The sequence below is a fragment of the Strix uralensis genome, chromosome 5 (assembly GCF_047716275.1).
Source record: "Strix uralensis isolate ZFMK-TIS-50842 chromosome 5, bStrUra1, whole genome shotgun sequence".
Lineage (NCBI taxonomy): Eukaryota > Metazoa > Chordata > Aves > Strigiformes > Strigidae > Strix > Strix uralensis.
The window spans coordinates 66,103,302-66,121,783 of record NC_133976.1 but is presented as its reverse complement, the minus strand read 5'-3'; the positions used below and the strand labels follow the sequence as shown (position 1 = coordinate 66,121,783).

General features: G+C 39.8%; 1 protein-coding gene across 12 annotated transcripts in view; it reads left to right on the top strand.

Annotated features, from left to right (window-relative positions):
* Positions 1 to 18,482, top strand: part of SOX5 (SRY-box transcription factor 5) — a 297,460-nt gene that overhangs the window by 269,910 nt on the left and 9,068 nt on the right. For all 12 annotated transcript variants that reach the window (XM_074871425.1, XM_074871433.1, XM_074871432.1 and 9 more), the window contains 2 exons: positions 10,920 to 11,028; positions 11,950 to 12,123. In XM_074871425.1, the coding sequence (XP_074727526.1) occupies positions 10,920 to 11,028; positions 11,950 to 12,123 (283 nt within the window). The remainder of the gene's footprint in view (positions 1 to 10,919; positions 11,029 to 11,949; positions 12,124 to 18,482) is intronic.

The following is an 18,482-nucleotide window of genomic DNA, read 5'->3' as shown; positions in this document are numbered from 1 at the left end:
TCTCCCTGTTATCGCTTGGAGTGTGTCCTTTTAAAAGGCTCTTACATGTACTTGTCTGCTGGGCTGTAACTAAAGAGCTATTTGTAACAGTATTTATTCCAGCATTGTAAGCAGGAGCATATTTATTACTCATGCTTACGGAACACCGGGTTCAGGATGTCTTTCCTCCCATTCCCACCCACCCCTCCTCCCACCATCCTCCCCATCCCACCCCCACCTCTCCCTCTTCCCCTTAAGAGAGTGCCAAACACGAAATGACAGTGACCAATGTTGACTTAATGTGGATGTTTAATAATGAAAAAAGTGTGTCAGTTCCAGCATTAGTTACAAATGGCAGTAAGTATATCGGGTGGCAGCCCTGTAATAATTTTACATCCATCATTCCTTCCTGATGCCTCGCTGGCTGCCTGATGGATGGGGATAGCACAGTTAACTCTTAAGAAACTGCTGTGATCTGCTGAGCTGAAATGAATTCTGTCCCTGCTCTTCCCTCAGGGAGGAGGGAGATATTAAGAATCTCAAACCCGCAGATCCTGCTGTCTTTGAGAAATAAAACACTGGAGCTCACTTCACTAAAGGCATAAGAAGGAGCTGGTTTAACACATGGGATTTAAATTTCTCCTGCAGTAGAGAATTTTACTTCAATAACATTTTTTTTCTTCCCCTAATGGTTAAATTTGAATCAGAAAGTAGAGAAAAAACTGGAGGAGATAAGAGCAGGGAGGAGAAGAAAAGAGAAGGGTTGGTAAAACACAGTCTGACCCCATGCTTGATGGAGACACTGACAGTCCATGGGTCAGACTACAGTGAATAAGTTGTAATGATTGAAACTCGGAAGAACAGGACCTGGTGTAAGCTGGGCTTCCCAAACAGGAGAAACCCACTGGAAATAAATCCAGAGGTGCGGTACTAACATAAACCAGATTACTTTGTAAGAGTTAAAAGCTGCCCATTTTCATAATCTCTGTAGTATTTTACTGGAAAAATACTTTAGCGTTCCCAGTGACTAGCAGAGGCTATATTACCCACAGACATTACATACACACTTATGCCTGCAAGTTCAGCAGACTGCTAATATATATGTCCTGTAATTTGTAGCCCACTCTATTCCTCACTGGCCTGTAAAACACTAGGAAAGATGATCAGTGTAATATTTTTGTTCTTTTCTCGCAGTGTGAGTAGAGATCTGTTTGGAATAATTATTATACAATGCGGGGACCCAGAATATCTTGCAGACAATGGACTGTTACAGTCCCACAAAGTGAACATATTATCTTAACAAATGTTATTACCCTTTTCCCTACCTTCTTCCTAATTTTGTCTTACTGAGGTTCTTGGCTAGCAAAAATTCTTGTATGCTGGCTGCAGCCCTCTTTGTTAATGCTATCAACACAGAGCAGACAGTTTTCAAAAAGCATGACAAGAAGGCAAGAAGGTATTATGTCATCACCCATCCATCACCCTGTATGTCAGCCTTTCAGTAAGTCCAATCAGCAGACTCAACAGGATCATTCATGTTCAAGGAGTCCTTTATTCCACAGGGCTACTGTATCCATTGTCATTTCTCCTGAAACTTTTCTCACATTTAGTTAAAAACACATGTCAGGTTTGCACACAGCAAAGGTAAAAATTGTTTTTGCCCAGCACTGGTAACTAAGCATTAAACATTTTGATTTGCTTCAGCTGAAAGTTTATTCCTTTTTCCTTCCCCTCCCCCCCTTTTTTTTTTTTTTTTTGCCATTTGCTTTGTGGAGCTTGTGTATATTTATATTTACGGCCTCTGCATTTAATGGCCACATGCCTTGTTTTCACAGATGGCCAGTGGAAGACTTCCCCTCCCCCCTTTTCTTTTAGTAAAGCCTGCCTTTGCTTTTGCTACTTTTGTCACAGTGCCACTACTCTCAGTTAGCAAGTGCCTACACATGGGAGGGAGAGATTCTGCAATGAGGATTTTTTTTATTCTCCCAAGGATTTTAGCTCTTTATTTTAAAATGGCTTTTTTTTTCCTGATTGACCATCATCTATTAAATGCCTAGATACATTTTTCAAAGAAAAATTAAGTGTGTATATTTGTGTGTTTCTTTAGTGCATCATTATGGCAGGGATGCATGGGCAGGGTTAGCTAATAAAAAATGAAACCTACAGAGGGAGGATCAAATTCTGCCCACGGATGCGTGCATGAAATTCCCATTGAAGTCAAGGAGAACAGCAGGCAAAGAGGCAAGGGAAGAACCCTGCATCCTTGCAGCTGCTGGAGTCTGAATGGGAGTTTAAGTCTTCATTCACTCCAAAGGGCAGAGATTGGAAACATTCACAGGCTAGTGTGGATCAGGGAGGACTGCAGCTGTTTATACCTTAGTGGAAATTTTATTAAGCCCAATAAAGATGGATCAACTTCCTCCTGAAAAAAAAAAAAAAAAAAAAAACCAAACAATTGGTTTGGAGTTCTTGTTATGTCTTTTGAACTTTTTGAGTCTTTGGGCTTAAGTTCTAAGCTGTGCCCTACAGCCACAACAGCTAATTACTTCCTGAGATCTTTTTGTTGTTTTTACATAATCATGTGCCTCCAATAGCTACAGCTTTCAGCACATTCATGGGCACCAGCATCAGTGCAATACCTCTCTTCAGTGTAATAGAGGCTAAACCTGGTTCTTCTGTGAATTGTGTCCACATAGTCTCTTGGGGGATCAGCCTGTCCTGTTCTGCTGTCCTAGCATGAAGGTGTTCACTTAGCTGAGTGACAAACAGCCTCTAGTATGTTTTGGGGCTGCTGAACTTCACCTTTAATTGTATTGATGCTGATGCTGGGGAGTAGACAAGCTAAGCCCTATTTCATGACTGGAAAAGTGTAGTGGTTTCTTTCTTAGGAGATAGCCTAGGTAGTATGTCAACTTCTTCATTAGGGCTGAAAGAAATGTAAGCAAAGGTACAGCAGTCTTCATAATTTGAATGCCTTCTAGGGAAAAATGGCAAAGAATAGTCTGTATATCTGTATTGCTGCTGCGCAGTTGAGTCACCCACTGGTTAATAAACAATTGCCAGGAAAGCAGAGACTGTGTTCCTGCTTTTTCTACGTGCGCACAGACCCTGTTTCCCAGCATATCCTGCGTGGGTTGTGATTTTCATCTTGTTTCATTTTTGGTGTGCCACCTCTCTTCCCCAATTAACCCTTCCTTTCCTCACTGATCAGCTGTAGCAGCTCTTTCTGACTTGCTGTAAAATCCTTCATTAAAATTTATGTGGCAGATTTCATCCAGAGATTTCAAAACTCTTCACAATGGTAGGAGAATGTCATGATCTCTATCCTGTTTAGTTGAGGAAACTAAGGTGCAGCAACTGAACAATTCACAGAAAGTTACAGAGCATGTCAGCCCAGAAAGCAGTCTAGATGAGAAACTGTGTCATGTAACTCTTAACCTATTTGTAATCAGCATATTACAGCTGGATCTGGTCGAAGTTGATGCCTATGCCCGTGCTGTAAAAACTTTTCTAGGAAGGAAGCAGTGTCTCATCATTCTGCTTTGCTTTTGCTTTCTTTTTTTAGTTCTTCTTTAAAGTAATGGGCTGGGCCAGTCCCACCTGCCTTTTCATTTAAAAATCCTGACTTGCACTATCTCTCAGAGTTCATAACCAAAGAAAAGGAGAACCTCAGTGTCCTCGTTTCCTCTAGAATTCCCATCAGTTTGTTTCCAAGTCAAAGAATATATTTTACTGAGGAAGTCATTCTTTCTTGAATAAAGAATTTTAAAAAAATAATCTTGGAGACCTGACCCTTGCCAACTTACTGAGGATTTTCCTCTTTTTATTTCAGTGGACTCTGTGTTGCCTTCAGTGCTTTGAAAGGTACTGACTTGAGAGCCCTTAGAAACCAAAGATTTATGTCCACAATGTATGGCAAAGAAAATGACTATAAAAATTTCGGCAAATTCCACCTGTGACTGGGTGTCTGTCCTGAGAGGAGAGTAGTTAAATGCCAGGGTCTACTTGATCCATCTGATTCTTTCCCTGTAACACCTCATAGGGCACTTCTCTTCTGAGTCCATATAGCACTTCATGTAGATTACAAATCAGATGAAATGGTTTCTAGGCAGTATTGAACCAATCAGGATTTGAATATATACCATAAACCGAAAGATATGGTTCCTTTACCAAGTGATGTAGCCCCAGTTAAGACTGAGTGTAGTAATTCTGAAAGAAGTACCATAAAATAAAGGAAGAGCCACAAATAAAGAATATTCTTCTATTTTCTTGCTTCTAATGCTGCTTTTAGGTTCTGTGGGTGGATTATTCCATGAAAAAGAGGCATCTCAGATAAGCAAGACTGAAAGAGCTGAGGGGGTGGTGAATGCATTGTTTCTTCATACTCAACTCTGATGCAGCAACAACAACAAAAATTCTCACAAATGATAAATAGCTGTGACATTATAAATAATCTTTCATCTTCTTTGGTGGTCCACAAAGTTTATGTAATTGGAAGGCTAAAACCCTTCTTTGTTGTTTCTTCCCTTTTCATTAGTACAGTAGAAGACTATAAAATTGTGCAGCCAGAAGGGGTTTAACAATTACTGAGTCAACATTTGAAAGTCTCACTGTTTTATCATTCTATGCATGTGCTTTTTATGAGTTTTACAGCCCTGCAAGTGTTACTTAAGCAGGGTCCATTGTAATGAGAGATCTGTAACTGCTCTTTTTATTTTATTTTGCTTTACCTTGTAACATGTGCCATTGTCAAGAGTCACAATTCCACACCCACGAAGAAATTATAAGCTTGAGGTTGTAATTTTTAGATAAGATTCAGGAGTGCTAGTTTCAGTTCCTAAAACTACTAGTCTTACTGAGAAACCTTTGGCAAGTCACATAATCACAGAATCATAGAATATCTCAAGTTGGAAGGGACCCATAAGGATCACTGAGTCCAACTCCCTGCTCCTCACAGAAGCATAATACGTGACTTGGTTTCCTATCTGGTAAACAGAGTTAGTAATATTGCCTTTCTTTGCGAAATTTTGTGGCTAAATTCACTGATGACTGCAAAACACTTGGACAATGTGATCTGTTACACAGAAAAACCTGAATCTAAATAGATGATCCCTCCAAAAAGATCTGGAAATTCTCTTAACAGCAGTTACAGGTATAACAGGATTTGGACTGTAACGTGGTTTGGACTGGGACGTAGACAGTGTACACAGTAGCTATTTTGAAGTACCATGGCATTAATATGCAGGAGTAGAGCCTGGACTGCAAATAATTCATCATATGCAAACTTCTGGGCACATCTCTCACTACTGCCAGTGATTCCTCTAAGTTCTTCCAGCTCTCTGACATCTCTAATGCCTACCTACCTCATGTTTTCCACAGGCTGAAAGACTGTGGATGAAGATTTTATAACACAAGCTATTCTGATGTTTAATATTGCAAGAGGCAAAGGCAAAGGAATTGCACAGAAGGATTACTCTTACAGAGTCTTCACTCATGTCAGGTGTAGGATAAGACTCTTCACCTTTTTGGAGAGCTAAGGAAAATATTATAATGTTGAATGGATAACACCTGGCACTACCAGTGTGTCTGATAATTAAAGATGTTTTTCTGTCATAACAGAAGTGAACTTTTGTTGCAGGATCATAGTCTAGCAGCTAATCTGTCTAGTACTTTAAGATTTGGTGCACATTGACCACGGTATGTGTTGGAATGGTTGATATTTACTGAGGCTTGCTGAGAGAAGACTTCTGCCTCAGCACCGCAAACCACATTAGATACTGTCACAGGCCCTGCTCAACAGTCTAAGATAAAAACTAACTTATCAAAACTCAATCTATTTGAAAATACCACCTTTAGAGTTTAGATGTGGAAATTTTTCCCACAGAGCAGGATGATAAATAGCTGGACAAACTGCACTTGGAGGGGAGGGGGGAAATGGGACACTAAAAAGGCCAACTTACATATTGACACTGAAGGTAGCAAAGGTAGCAGGCACTCTGTCCATCAGTGTATTTGTGATTCTTAGGTGAAAGAACTGATGAACAAGTTTCTCCTTGCAGTCCATAGGTAACCATGTTTGGCTCTCTCCAGCTCGTCTACAAACACATTTTTTTCCACCTGGCCTTTCAGTTCAGTTGGAATAAGAAAAGCAGGAATGTGAAGAGATGTGTCTGAACGCTCCTCCTCTGGTATTCTACACTGGCTGTATCTCTGCAGGCATCAAACTGAGAGGAAAAACATTCCTATCAGGGGAAATGGGGTTAGGGTTAGTGGAGTAGAAAAGTGGACTGCTTCAGTAAAACTGCTAACCTTGAATTATGCAATCGGAAAAATAACTCTTGCCAAACTACAATTCTAACGGAGTTCAGAGTACTGTCAGTGTTTGCCAAATACCCCAGCCAAAAGGATGTCTCAAAGAGAGGGAGGAGGGATCCGCTGCCATATGCCCAGCATTCACAGTATTCTGGAAGAATTGTGGAGTCCTTCAGCAGTGGAGGCGTTTGCATGGTCTCAGGTGCACCCTGAGTGTTGGTACCACGATCCAACATAAGACAGGAGCGGTGAGGTCAGAGGGGAGTAGGCAAATATATCAGAATGTCTTTATTTCTCAGACCTTCCAAGGTTTTGCTTCACGTTTGTATAGTAGTGGGAGGAGTTCTGGCAAACGTTATCAGGCTGTTCTACATATGTTTTGACTCTTCTTGGTTTATGTTTCTTCTATGAAAGAGACTGCAACCAAGTTCTTGTCATTTTTAGATCAATGTTTTGTTAAACTATGACAGCTATCCATGACAGAGAGCCAAGTAACTTTTGCAGCTGACCACAAAACTGAGTCTGACTTGCAGTGCTTAGTCATTTTTTATATGTTTTTTTCTACATGATACATTCCATGTGTGTATGTGTTTTTCATTGTTCTTTTAAATATAATTAGAACATCACTAGGAGCTGTGGTACAAATCAGTCTTCTCCAGCAGATTACTTTCTTTGATTAAGTTTTAGAAACTTCTCATCACATTGTGGCTATTGATGACACCTCTCTGGTTATACTTTGAACAATTGGGCTATTGTGGGATTGATGACTTGCTACAGTATTATCTTCTCTGGTTTGCCCATTACAATTTTAAATGACCCAGACAACAGAGCTCTTGCTACCCCTACAGAGAGTCTCTCCTACCATCCAGTAGACATGACCATTAGGATAGTTTTTCCCAACCTCTGCCAAAGTTCTTCACAGAGGAAAAAGATGTTTATATGATGCCTTTCAGCCTTCTGGGGCCTGATCCAAAATTGAGACATTTAGAAGAAAAAGAATCACTTCATCTGTAGCAAGAGATCCTAATGTTTCTTTTCCTGCAAGAGCAGAAACGTTTTTTTTCACTGCTTTGTGCTGTCTGATTTTTAGCAGGTCTTACAAACCTTGTTTGGTCTCACAAACCTTGAGCTTGGACCAACCTTGCCTGTTCTACCCAGCAGTATTGGTTCTAGGCTGCAGTTGATGCCACTCATGCATTGCTCATAGGACATTTTATACCTTTGGGGTGTGGGGCAAATCCAAAATGAAGGGATTATCACTCTGGTTATTTTCTTGTAGCTTTAAAAACCTGAAAGCATGTACAGTTTCATCAGCTGAACTCTCTTCCCTATTTCTTTCTTTGCCCAGCAAGTCAATCGGATGTAGAGTTTGATAAAACAGTAAAATAAGTTTAAGGCATAGTCCAACATAGTGTGCAGGAATGTGCTACTACCCCCTGAACTCTCATGCTGTATCACAACTGCTTTATTGAAGTGTGCTGCTGAACCCAATATGCGTGTACTCTACCTGTTATCACTGTATGGTACCACAGCTTGCTACTGTTGACACAGCTAATCCAACACAGTTTTAAGAATGTGTAATTTGCTATTGAACCAAGATAATGATGATAAATAGATCCTACTTTTGTATAAAATTGAAACCATTGTGGACCTCTTGTCTGAAGTTCTTAAATAGGTTCTGTGAGAGGAGGCTGGGCTAGCAATGTCAGCAGGTTGCCAATTTATTTGGGGTCAGGGAAGAAAAGATTTATTTTTCTTTTGAGCTTCCATAAATACTTTCTTCATAAACTGAAAGACTCTGTAGGAAAGGTAAAGAGATGCTTCCATCAAACGCAAAGTCATCAACTGAATGTTTTCAAGCAAAACAACATGGGAATGTTGCTTAGTCCCTTTCAAATAGTTTGTAATTGTAAAAGCATTTTTGTACGTGAAGATTGGGGAAAATCAGCTCCGTGTGTTTAATGGGAAGAGCGTAGGACAGGAAATCAGAACGCTACTTACATATAGTCAGGCTTTTGCATCCTGCCAGATCATCACTGATCTCTTTCTGCTCTCCTAATGGTGTTGCAGAGGCCTAGGAAAGAGCAGGCCTTAAACTCATTCTAGCCTGAGTACTTTTTAAACTTAAACATTTCTAAACATTAACACAGAAGAGTACGGGTGGCTGTTTTGACATCCTCTTGTTTCAAGAGCAATGTAATGCAGTTCTTTTTAACTGCTATCTTATCACTGCTGATTGAATTACATTGTTATTCTCTACATTTAAGTAGCAGGGAGTAAATTGTCACCGTGTTGAAAGGGTGGTCTCTCCACTCACCTGTTTCGGCTATCCGGAGAGTCACCTCCAAGCACCGGGGCTGAGCAGCGCAGCCCGGGAGCTCAGCACTCACCTGGCATCCCTTCGCAGCCCCTCTTCAATCACGCCTGTGCTCTCTCACTTCATCTAATGTGGCTGTACCTCAAAATGCAAAACTTTGCCTAAGATGGATAGTGGCAGAGCATCTGTAGGCTTGTTAAGTCAAACTCTGATAAACGAGCCATAGCTGGTGTGTGCCTTGCAGACAGACTGGTGGAGTATTCACTGACCTTAAGACTCAATCAGATCATGTCGGCAGAGTATGGTTCTGAATGTAACTGCCTCCGACTTCAACAGCTGCGTTTACTGCATAAAGAAAAAGCTGTTAAGCCTGTGCCCTTTGTGCTCTCAGCTCTGTTTCCCTAAGAGGTTTATACATGATTCAAGAAAAGTCTGCAACAGAATACCTCCCCTCCCATAATAAACCCAACAAGAGGAGATGGTTGTTTTATATTTTAGGTTGGTGGCAGCATTTTTAAATGATTTCTGACATAAAAATTTTTGAACTCTATCATTATGAAGTTGATGGTAAATAGATTTTTTTTCTGAGGAAAAACTATTGACTTCCATTATCTATCTGAGATGTATTTGAAGAAATACAAAGTCAACTTATTCCTAACTTTCTGTCTGCTGACAGGCTGCTTGGGCAATGAGAGCCCAGTTAAAACCAGTAGATCAAAGTCTGGTAAAGCTAAATGCCTGAATAGTTCAGGTGTGTATTCAAAGTTTCTCCAGGCTTTCTGGATCTGCTGTGCCCGTTAGTGTTACAGAAACCCTTTTGCTTGTGATAGGCTGCCTCTACCGCATGAGCTTTTCCTGCAAAAACCAAGAGGATAATTCATCTTGCACGCTTTCAGTGGTGGTGTGTCTAGTTATAGACAGAGCACCAGGAGTGCAAAAGGCATCCACAGTGGAAATGAATGTGAGGAGTAGGAAAGTTAGCCTCATGTTCCCTAAACTGTGAGAGCATATGAAGTTGAGCAGATTCGCCTCGTTTCTAACTCTTTCAAGAAAATCTTTGTGAAATAACTTACATGAATTTGCACCATTCTTTGAATTGCAGATGCAGGGACATCACATTACAGGAAGCATTTCTGTATTCACATTGTTCTCGTTTCTGTTTTCTTCTATAATACAACCCAGTGACATTATTAGGCTATGTAGAATAGTTGTAAAGTCTCTGGCTGCCATGTGAAATCTGAAAGTTTTTTTAGTTTGTTGTTCTTTTACAGTCATCAGGAGTGGAATAGAGCAACAAAACACCCATCTCTCTTTCGGGAAGAAGTTCAAAAGAATATTTTTGACTGGAGCCACTTTATTATCATGCCGTATCATGCCATTTTCTTAGCTTTGTAAAAGGCACAGTGCCTAACATTTTGAAATGTTAGTATTGCTTTCCTGAAAGATTTATTTTTAAACATATGATTGTCAGAAAGATAGAATGTTTATGTGTAAAAGTCGTTGGGAAAACAAAAACAGTTGGAAAATGGAACACCTTTGTATTTGTAAAGTCAAACAATTCAGGGGGAAGTGAGGTGTTTTGAAGAGAACATTGGAATTAATGGCCCTGGCATGTTGTTCTGGCAATGTCTTTAGACACCACTGCAGCCTGACAGATTAATTGGCAGCATGCACTAGCCTGTTGCAATCCAGGGTTCACAGATAGTTCTCACTAGATGAATGACGGACGGGGTGTTAGTAGGGTTGGGCAAAACAGTCTGGACAAGAACACAAACTGCTGCCCAAGTATCATGCTTAATTCAGGATGACCTGAATAAGTTTGAACTACAGGGTGGTTTTTTTCCCTATGGGCTGCTTCCTAAAATACTGCCTTTTAAAAAAGAAAAAGTCACCGATGTCTTTGCATTTTGGTTGCAGGCTGGAAATAGAGTAAAACAATAAATACATTGCAAAAGAGAATGTATCATCTAAACTTCCAGTCCAGCTTTGCAATCCCAGGGACATAGAGAGTTGAAGTATTCTTCAGATGTGCAGCCAATTTTATCATGCCTAACTAAACCAATCTTTTCAACACTGAATTTTGCTCATCAGTATCTAATAAGCGTGTTTTAAAAAAAAATTGGTAGAGTCTGCAACAATAGCCCTCCCCCCAAAAAATATTATTATGTATTCTTAAATACCTGGCTCAGTAAACTGTTGTGAATGAATTGTTACCCAGCTTCCCTATCAACCTTCTAAATTACCTATGAACTTTGCAGTTACAGTGTTTAATTATTTTCCTGATCTAAATCCTGTCATCTTGCCCATATAGGACAAAACAACACTGGAGACCCTGACTCAGCAACTGGCAGTAAAACAGAGTGAAGATGGGAAGTTTAGCCACGCAATGATGGATTTCAACATGAGCGGAGATTCTGACGGTTAGTACAAATGGCTTATCCTTATTTCCAGGTTTGCGTGTACGTGTCAATGGGATTTGGAGGAGAATCCAAGTGCTTTGGAGGCCTGTGAGGAGTAAGAGCAGTTAGCAATAAGTGGCTATTAAACAAGGCAGGAAAAAATGATTCATCGTGTGGTGTTTCAAGTCTGGAGGTGATTTTTAGCCTTCTCTTCTGTTCACTGCAGTTCTCAAGACTGGACCAAGAATGGATTTCTGATGGTAAAAGGGAATAAAGGAGGCAAATAGATGTGAGATAAATGAGCTCACACAGTGAGTCCATGAATTACAGACCTCATCATCCATAGGTGATGCACGCTCTGCATCTGTAGGAACTTTATTGGTTTGATGAAGCAAATGTAATGTTCATTTCTTTCTCTGCTATTGCTTATGTTGTTATGGAGAGGTAAGCACAAAAACAGGCAGATGTGTAAATGCTCGTTTGCAAGTTAGAGAATTGCTTAAGAAAAAACACCTGATGCTGCCATATATCACTCCCTTCCCATTACAAAAAAGGTAGAAGATAGGTAACATGATATGACCAGCATTCTGTAAGCAAGAAAGGAAGCAAGTAAAAAGAAAATCTACATTGATAAGTGTTGGTTTTATGTTATTAAGTAGTAAAAGATGTTTTAGAAAAGCTGTTTAATGTTTTGTGTTGAAAAAAACAATTGAAACTCTTCATCAAGTCTATACTATGTGATACTGAATCAATAGAGCAACTAAAAACTAGACAATATACAATATATGGTGTTTCCTATTGCTTCAAGTAAAAAGAAGAAACACCATTAACCTATTGCGAACACTGACTCATTGAATGTGCAGCACCTGACATAGGTTACTGATGGCAGAGGAAGCTGCATAATGAAACATAGGCTGGGAATGTTTTTCTCTTTCTTTTTAGGAAGTGCAGGAGTTTCAGAGTCTAGAATTTATCGGGAATCCAGAGGGCGTGGTAGCAATGAGCCCCATATCAAGCGCCCAATGAATGCATTCATGGTGTGGGCTAAAGATGAACGGAGGAAGATCCTTCAAGCCTTCCCTGACATGCACAACTCCAATATCAGCAAGATACTAGGTAAGAATGATAGAGTACGGTTCTTTCAGCAGCAAAACTCAAAAAAACTTTTGACTGAATAGAGCTGAGCACCTGACACAACAGAATTACTGTCTCTAGAACATCTATTTTGCTACTTAATGACTGCACCAAGGACAACAGTGATAGGAACTTCCACCGTGCTGCCGAGCAGTATACGTTAACCTTAACCTGAAATGTTCTTGCGTCTTTGCAATTACTGAGATTGTGGTGGTGGTTTTGGTGTGAAAACATGAACTGAATAGACAGAAACAGTTCATTTCATTAGGCTGTTGAACAAGCACAAAACGACTGCTATCATTTATTTGCCCACATATTTCATCTAACTAGATTCTGTGGGGTAGCACACCACAGTATTTGATTTGTGCCATAGCACTTTCTGTTCAAATCAATGGCCATAGGGAAAAAATTCTAAAATGCATCCTTTTATTTTATACACTGTCAGTTTTAAAGGATTTTTATTATGTTTCTGTTATATTAAATTTCCCTTTAGTACATGATTTCTATCACAAGCTGCTTTTATTATAAATATTCTGAAAAGAATCCTGAAATCAAAAAAAGAAGCATCAGAACTGATTTCCATATCCTCCACTCTTCACATCTCAAGCAATATTTGTCATGAACACCATCTACTGAATTTCATGCCATAGTCTTCCAGCTTTTCACTACTTGCTCAAATTCCCAGGACCCCATTCTGTCCTAAGTTACTCCTCTGTGACATGCTGAATGATACAGAAGGCGAATGATGAGGATCTCTGAGGCCAATGAATTACTGTTCTGCAGAAGAAAAAAATACCTGTGACCAAATTGGAGATGTTGCACTTTTACTGATAAAAGACTGTGTTACAGGACCTAAGTGTCCCTCAGGCCCATGGATAAAAGCTTAAGCAGGGAACATGTTTACCTGGGCTGCAGGTCTCATTGGTTTTGCAAACAACACGAGAGATGTAGCACAACTGTAATGGCATCATTAACCATCTGCAGGGCTGGTAAATATGCTGAGTTTAGACTGGTCAGAGGTTTGAAGTTTAACTTGGTAAGAGTAGTATTATGAAAAGTTAGCAGGGGGCAAGTGGAAATGAGTTAAATTGGTTAGAGAGGCGGAATGTATTGGCTGTCGATGGCAGATGTAATGATATTAACCCATGATTAAAAGGGTGGTATAAAATTATTAGATTAGTTATGGAAACAGGATTAGAAGGCTAAATTGGTTATGTTGATGGTAAAATAACCTTATACTGGTTAAAAGGGATTATACTGGTCAGAGGTGTATGATGTGATTAGACTGAGGACAGAGCAGTAATAGTTTTGGTCTGTTTCTAAATTGAGAGTAGACCTGATTAAACCTGTTTTGAAATAATCAGCTTCAGAAATCTACAAGATCATTCTGAATGGCCCTTTTCATATAGAAAGTACAAAGAGAGCTTGATGTTTTCCCTCTTAACTGATTGTTTTGGATAACAACCTCCGACAGCACGCTGCTAATTCATTCTGCTTAAAACAGGCGCTTGAGCTGGGCTGACATTTTACGCAGTCTCTGGGGATCCTGGTTGACATTTTAAAGGGCTTCTAAGCATTTTATAATACCCTAAAATCTGGTTTTAATAAGCCATTCTGCTGAAATTGTTAACATAAGGAATCACCTTTTACTATTTGGCGCTAGATCAGGGAGATATGGGGACATCTTTTTCTGATTAGATATACAGTAGTTGGAGTAAAATGTGCAAATTCATTACAGATCCTGTTGAGGTGACAGACAGTATAGCTGACTCCAAACTCTTTCTGTTTTGCTGCCAGATATGGGGAAAAGCAAGGTCTGAGGCAGTAAGAGATGATGTTTCTATTTCTTTCCAGCATCATATTTAATTTTTTTATTCCACCTATGCAATGGAGAGGGATGTCCTGACGTCTCCTTTCTTGACAGAAACATTACAAAGGTCTTCCCTCAATTGCAAAAGGCCAGCCTTTTGAAGGCAGCAGGGAGCTCTCTGTTAACTGGCATAGGGTGAGCAACTAGAAGCTTACAGTTCAGCCAGGTATCAGGGTCTCTTTATTAGAAAGCCACAATTTTTCCGTACCATTTTTGAGCAGCACTGCTACACATTGAAGTCAGAGAGCTCATTGTCACGGGGAGTAGCTTAGATGGAGTTGTCACCAATCAAGGGTCATTTTTATAGTAGAATGAGACGAGGTGCCCTTCCCAGCACTAGAATTCTTTAGGGATTATGTTTGACACTGTGGTATTATGTTTTGAGCATAAAAATTAGATACATGGATTTGTCACTAAATTCATCTGTGCATACGTTTGTCATCCATCTGTTCATTGCAACTTAAACTTGCAGATAATAATTTTTTTTAGTAAATTGTTAAAAAAGTGCTAAAATGGGTCTGTTGGACCCTAACAATTTAATAATGCATTGTTTAGATATTTTTGTAAATACTTTAATTAATTTCACTGAGAAATCTACATAAAGAGATGAGGAAAAGATGAAGTTAGATACTACCTTCAGAAATTCTCTTGTGGATGTGCAAGTGTGTGAATACGAATCTATACACATACCTATACATTATATAAGTGTTTGTGTATGTGAGGGTGTTTTTAAAATGTAAAATCAGCCTGATTCAGATAATCAGATTGAAAAATGTCAGTCTAATGGACTAAAAGTTAGGCAATATTACAAACAGCTGAAAATTCTTGTTGGAGAAACTTGGCTTAAAACCAGTGGTAAGCAGAGCTCCTACCCCCACCTAGTACTTGCGCGTGTGTGCCCGAGCACAAGTGCCAGGGCACATGGGGGGCATCTCTTCTCTGCCCTGGACATAAAAAGCCAGCCCCCACAACCAGATTCACAGTGACTGTATGGGCACAGCTCCAACTGTCCTAGCTCACTTTGGGGGCAGGAGCCATGTTTGGTGCTGCAAAGTCTTAAGAGTTTTCTCATCTATTTTCTAAATACTTCAGCCACCAGATTAGGGAGAACTGTGCAAGAATCCTGCTTGTCATTATGTATGCATCCAGGGAGGGGAACCGGTTCTTGTCATAGTCAAGGAGAAAAGCCTTGCGTACTTGACCCACTCAGAGCTTTCTAACACAGATGGTGAGCAGAAAGCTCACCCAAGAGTGTAAATCTTCCCTTAAAAAGAAAGATTTTTCAAGATTCTTCAATCATGCCTTGTTTGGGCTTGGGCTTGGCACTGTGCATAGGTACCCATGCCTGCCTGTGTGTGTTTATAGACACATAAAACAATGGCAGATAAAGCCATTACAAATATATTTTGTTCAAACACAAGGTATTTTTAACCAGTTTTAGTATGTTGATTGACAATACTCATTCATAGCTTAGCTTGCCTGTGGGTGCAAATTCAAAGATCAGAGTTACACATTCTTCAGACTTTTGAAATTTCAGATTAAGACCAATCAGAGAGCTGGCTGGATTATGTATATTACTAAGAAAATAATTGAAAAATATAAAATGTAAAAAACAAGGGTTTATCATCAGAAACTGTGCCCTTTTTCAAAATTTATTTTGACAGCATTGTTTGTTTAATGATTTATGATACTTCAAAACATACTAGTAAATTATATTTAGTACATTTTGTAAAAACAGTAAAGTCATAATAAGAGGAGGTATCACTGCAGAAGGCAGCTATTAAAAATTTGCTAGGAAGAGAGGTGAGACTGCCAGGATTTTTGTTGTATTGAGTTTACAGCTTAGGAAGCAAAGACATAACAAATGACATTTATATATAAATATTGTATGTGCAACTGTATGTACAAATATTATGGATCAAAATTTCAGTTTTTATGGCCCTGATCCTGCAAAGACTTATGTGTTTGCCTAACTTCACCCACTATTTACAGATCTTTTCACGTGAGGGAGTAGGAATCTGCCTGCCCAGATCTGACTGTAGTATTGCAGCAAGTGAGCTAGCACAGTGAAAGAGGAATTATTCTGGGATAGAACATTTTCATGACAATTTTGCAACAACTGATTTGAATTTCTACCTTTCTGTCTGTCCATTTGTCTCAAAATGTATCTGAATTCCTACATTGCAGGTCCCCTCACAGCGTGTAAAGCAAATGTCAAGATTTGTTTAAAGACTGAGGTTTTCAACTTTATTATTCATAAATAAAAACTGATTCATCAGCAGGAAATGGGGCTGGGGCTGTTTTTCTAAGCCACTGGGGCTACAGCAGGTTTGTGATTAGAAGACTCTAGATTTAGACCAACTTTTATGATTTACTTCATATGCTAAAATGCCAGTGTACCAGTGTATACGAGGTAGAATTTGAAGGCAGACCTACATCTGGGCATCTTTCAGTAGAGCTCATATGCTTTACCCTGAACTCCTAACATCCTTCAACACAGTCCCTATCTACATTTCCATCTTAAGCAGCATTAGTGGGTGTTAAGTGTTTTGACAGTCTCCGCATGTTTATCACTGTGTCATTTAGCCCAAAATCTAGGAGGTACTACGCATGGAAAGTTGGTGTCACTTTTTCTAGCCACTCTCTTTGCCAGAAAAAGCTTGGAATAATTTCTCTGTAGGAGACAAAGCTGTTGACCAGGCTTCCGGCCACAGAGGTTTGCTGCCCTGTGTAACACAGAGCCCTGCCACAGAGCCCTGTGCATAGACACTAGCTCAGTATGACATAGAAAGTGCTGTGCAGGAGTTTTAGTCCAAGTCCTTAGAAACCATCTAGTCATGCTAATATGGTGGTGTGCCTAAGCTAATAACAACGTAATTAAACTGTTTCCCATTCCAGGACTCGCTGGAGGATCTCTGCATGTTACGTGCTGTAAACATAATGAAAAATGCTATTTTTTGACCCCAAAGTAATGTTTGCTAAGAAAGAGATGTCCATTGCCCCTCTTCAGAACAAAGACATCATTATTTACAAATCAATTGTCTCTAGGTGTGAGGTCAGGCTGTACCAGCCTGTTAGCCCTTTACTCCAGAAGCCCAAACTACAGCTTGGAATAGAGATTCAAAGAGCAATGCAGAAAATGGTGTCAATAATCAGAAGGGGCCTTTCTAGAGGGAACCAAACTGTTTTCTTCCCTAGGAAGGGATAACTGCACTCTGTATTGCAAGTCTTAGGGGCACAGTGAGGTAAGACCAGCCCAAGTAATAGCATGAGCTAAGTACAGTATGAGTAACCATAAAAAAATGAAGAACAAGAGGAAGTCAAGTATGACATATGACATTATGAACCCATTAAATTGAGAAACTATTCAAACTTTTTTCCAATGGCAAAATTGACTATTTTACAATAAAGTTTTCCTTCTAGGCCACACATTTCACAGCTTGGACCATTCCTGTTATTTGAAATGTATCTTACCCTGAAGCACTTCTGTAGCTCATGGAAAAATAGGGTGACTGATTCAAGAAGTTTTACTTTCTGCTTCCATATTATGTCTTTTAAGAAATACTAGTTTATAAATTTCAAGAGGGATCTGAAAACAATGGTAAAGTCTTCATTATTTCCCTAGCAGAAATATCCACACTAACATAGGCAGAGTGTCAGAAACAAGGCTGCCAGCAATGAAGCCGTAGTGCGGCTCCACAGAGAGGTATGCCAGTATCCCAGTGCTCTTCCCTTCATGACACATATTAAATTCTTTAAGTTGGAGCTGGCAGTGTTCAGCAGGACTTGGTCTTGGAGTTAAAACCCCACTGAGACATATGGGATAGTTTATAGCTTTTAGAGGCATTGCTTCAGGGTCTTTGCAGGCTCCTGTACCCAGCAGCATAATATTTATGATCAGTTCATATTCTGCTTCTCACAAACCTGGAAGCTAGAAAGATGGGGTGTTTATGATGAAAGACTAAGCTGTAGACACGTTCATATCCAGAGTTTATGCCTTGATCCAGCCATGGTGGAGCACAGCAACTAGATCGCAGCACATGGGAGTGGTGCCTCCACTAGAACAGGAGGTGAAAACAGGTCCATGGCCAAAGGAAAGTGGGGGGGGCGTAGCAGAGCAGACTCTGTGTATCTAAGGGGTCTTTGGCCATTCCATTAAAATACACTGCCTTGTTTTCTGAAACAAAGTGTCAGGGATTGCTCATTATCAGGATGATGGTTTTACTTCCCACATGAAAGACCTTATAATGTAGGTAAGTTTCAGTAAAATACTGAGTGAAAACTTACAGTATCATCTCTCTCTGCCTCTTGGCCGTACCCAAGAGGTTTACCAGTCAAATACAAACAAGACCTGACCCCTGTCTAGAAGCTCTGACAGATTCCCAGCCCAAAGCAATATGACCGTAGGTATTTGTTCTGGGTGACCTACTTGTTTCTCTGCCTTTCAGTATTTGTGGATGAGTAGAATCTC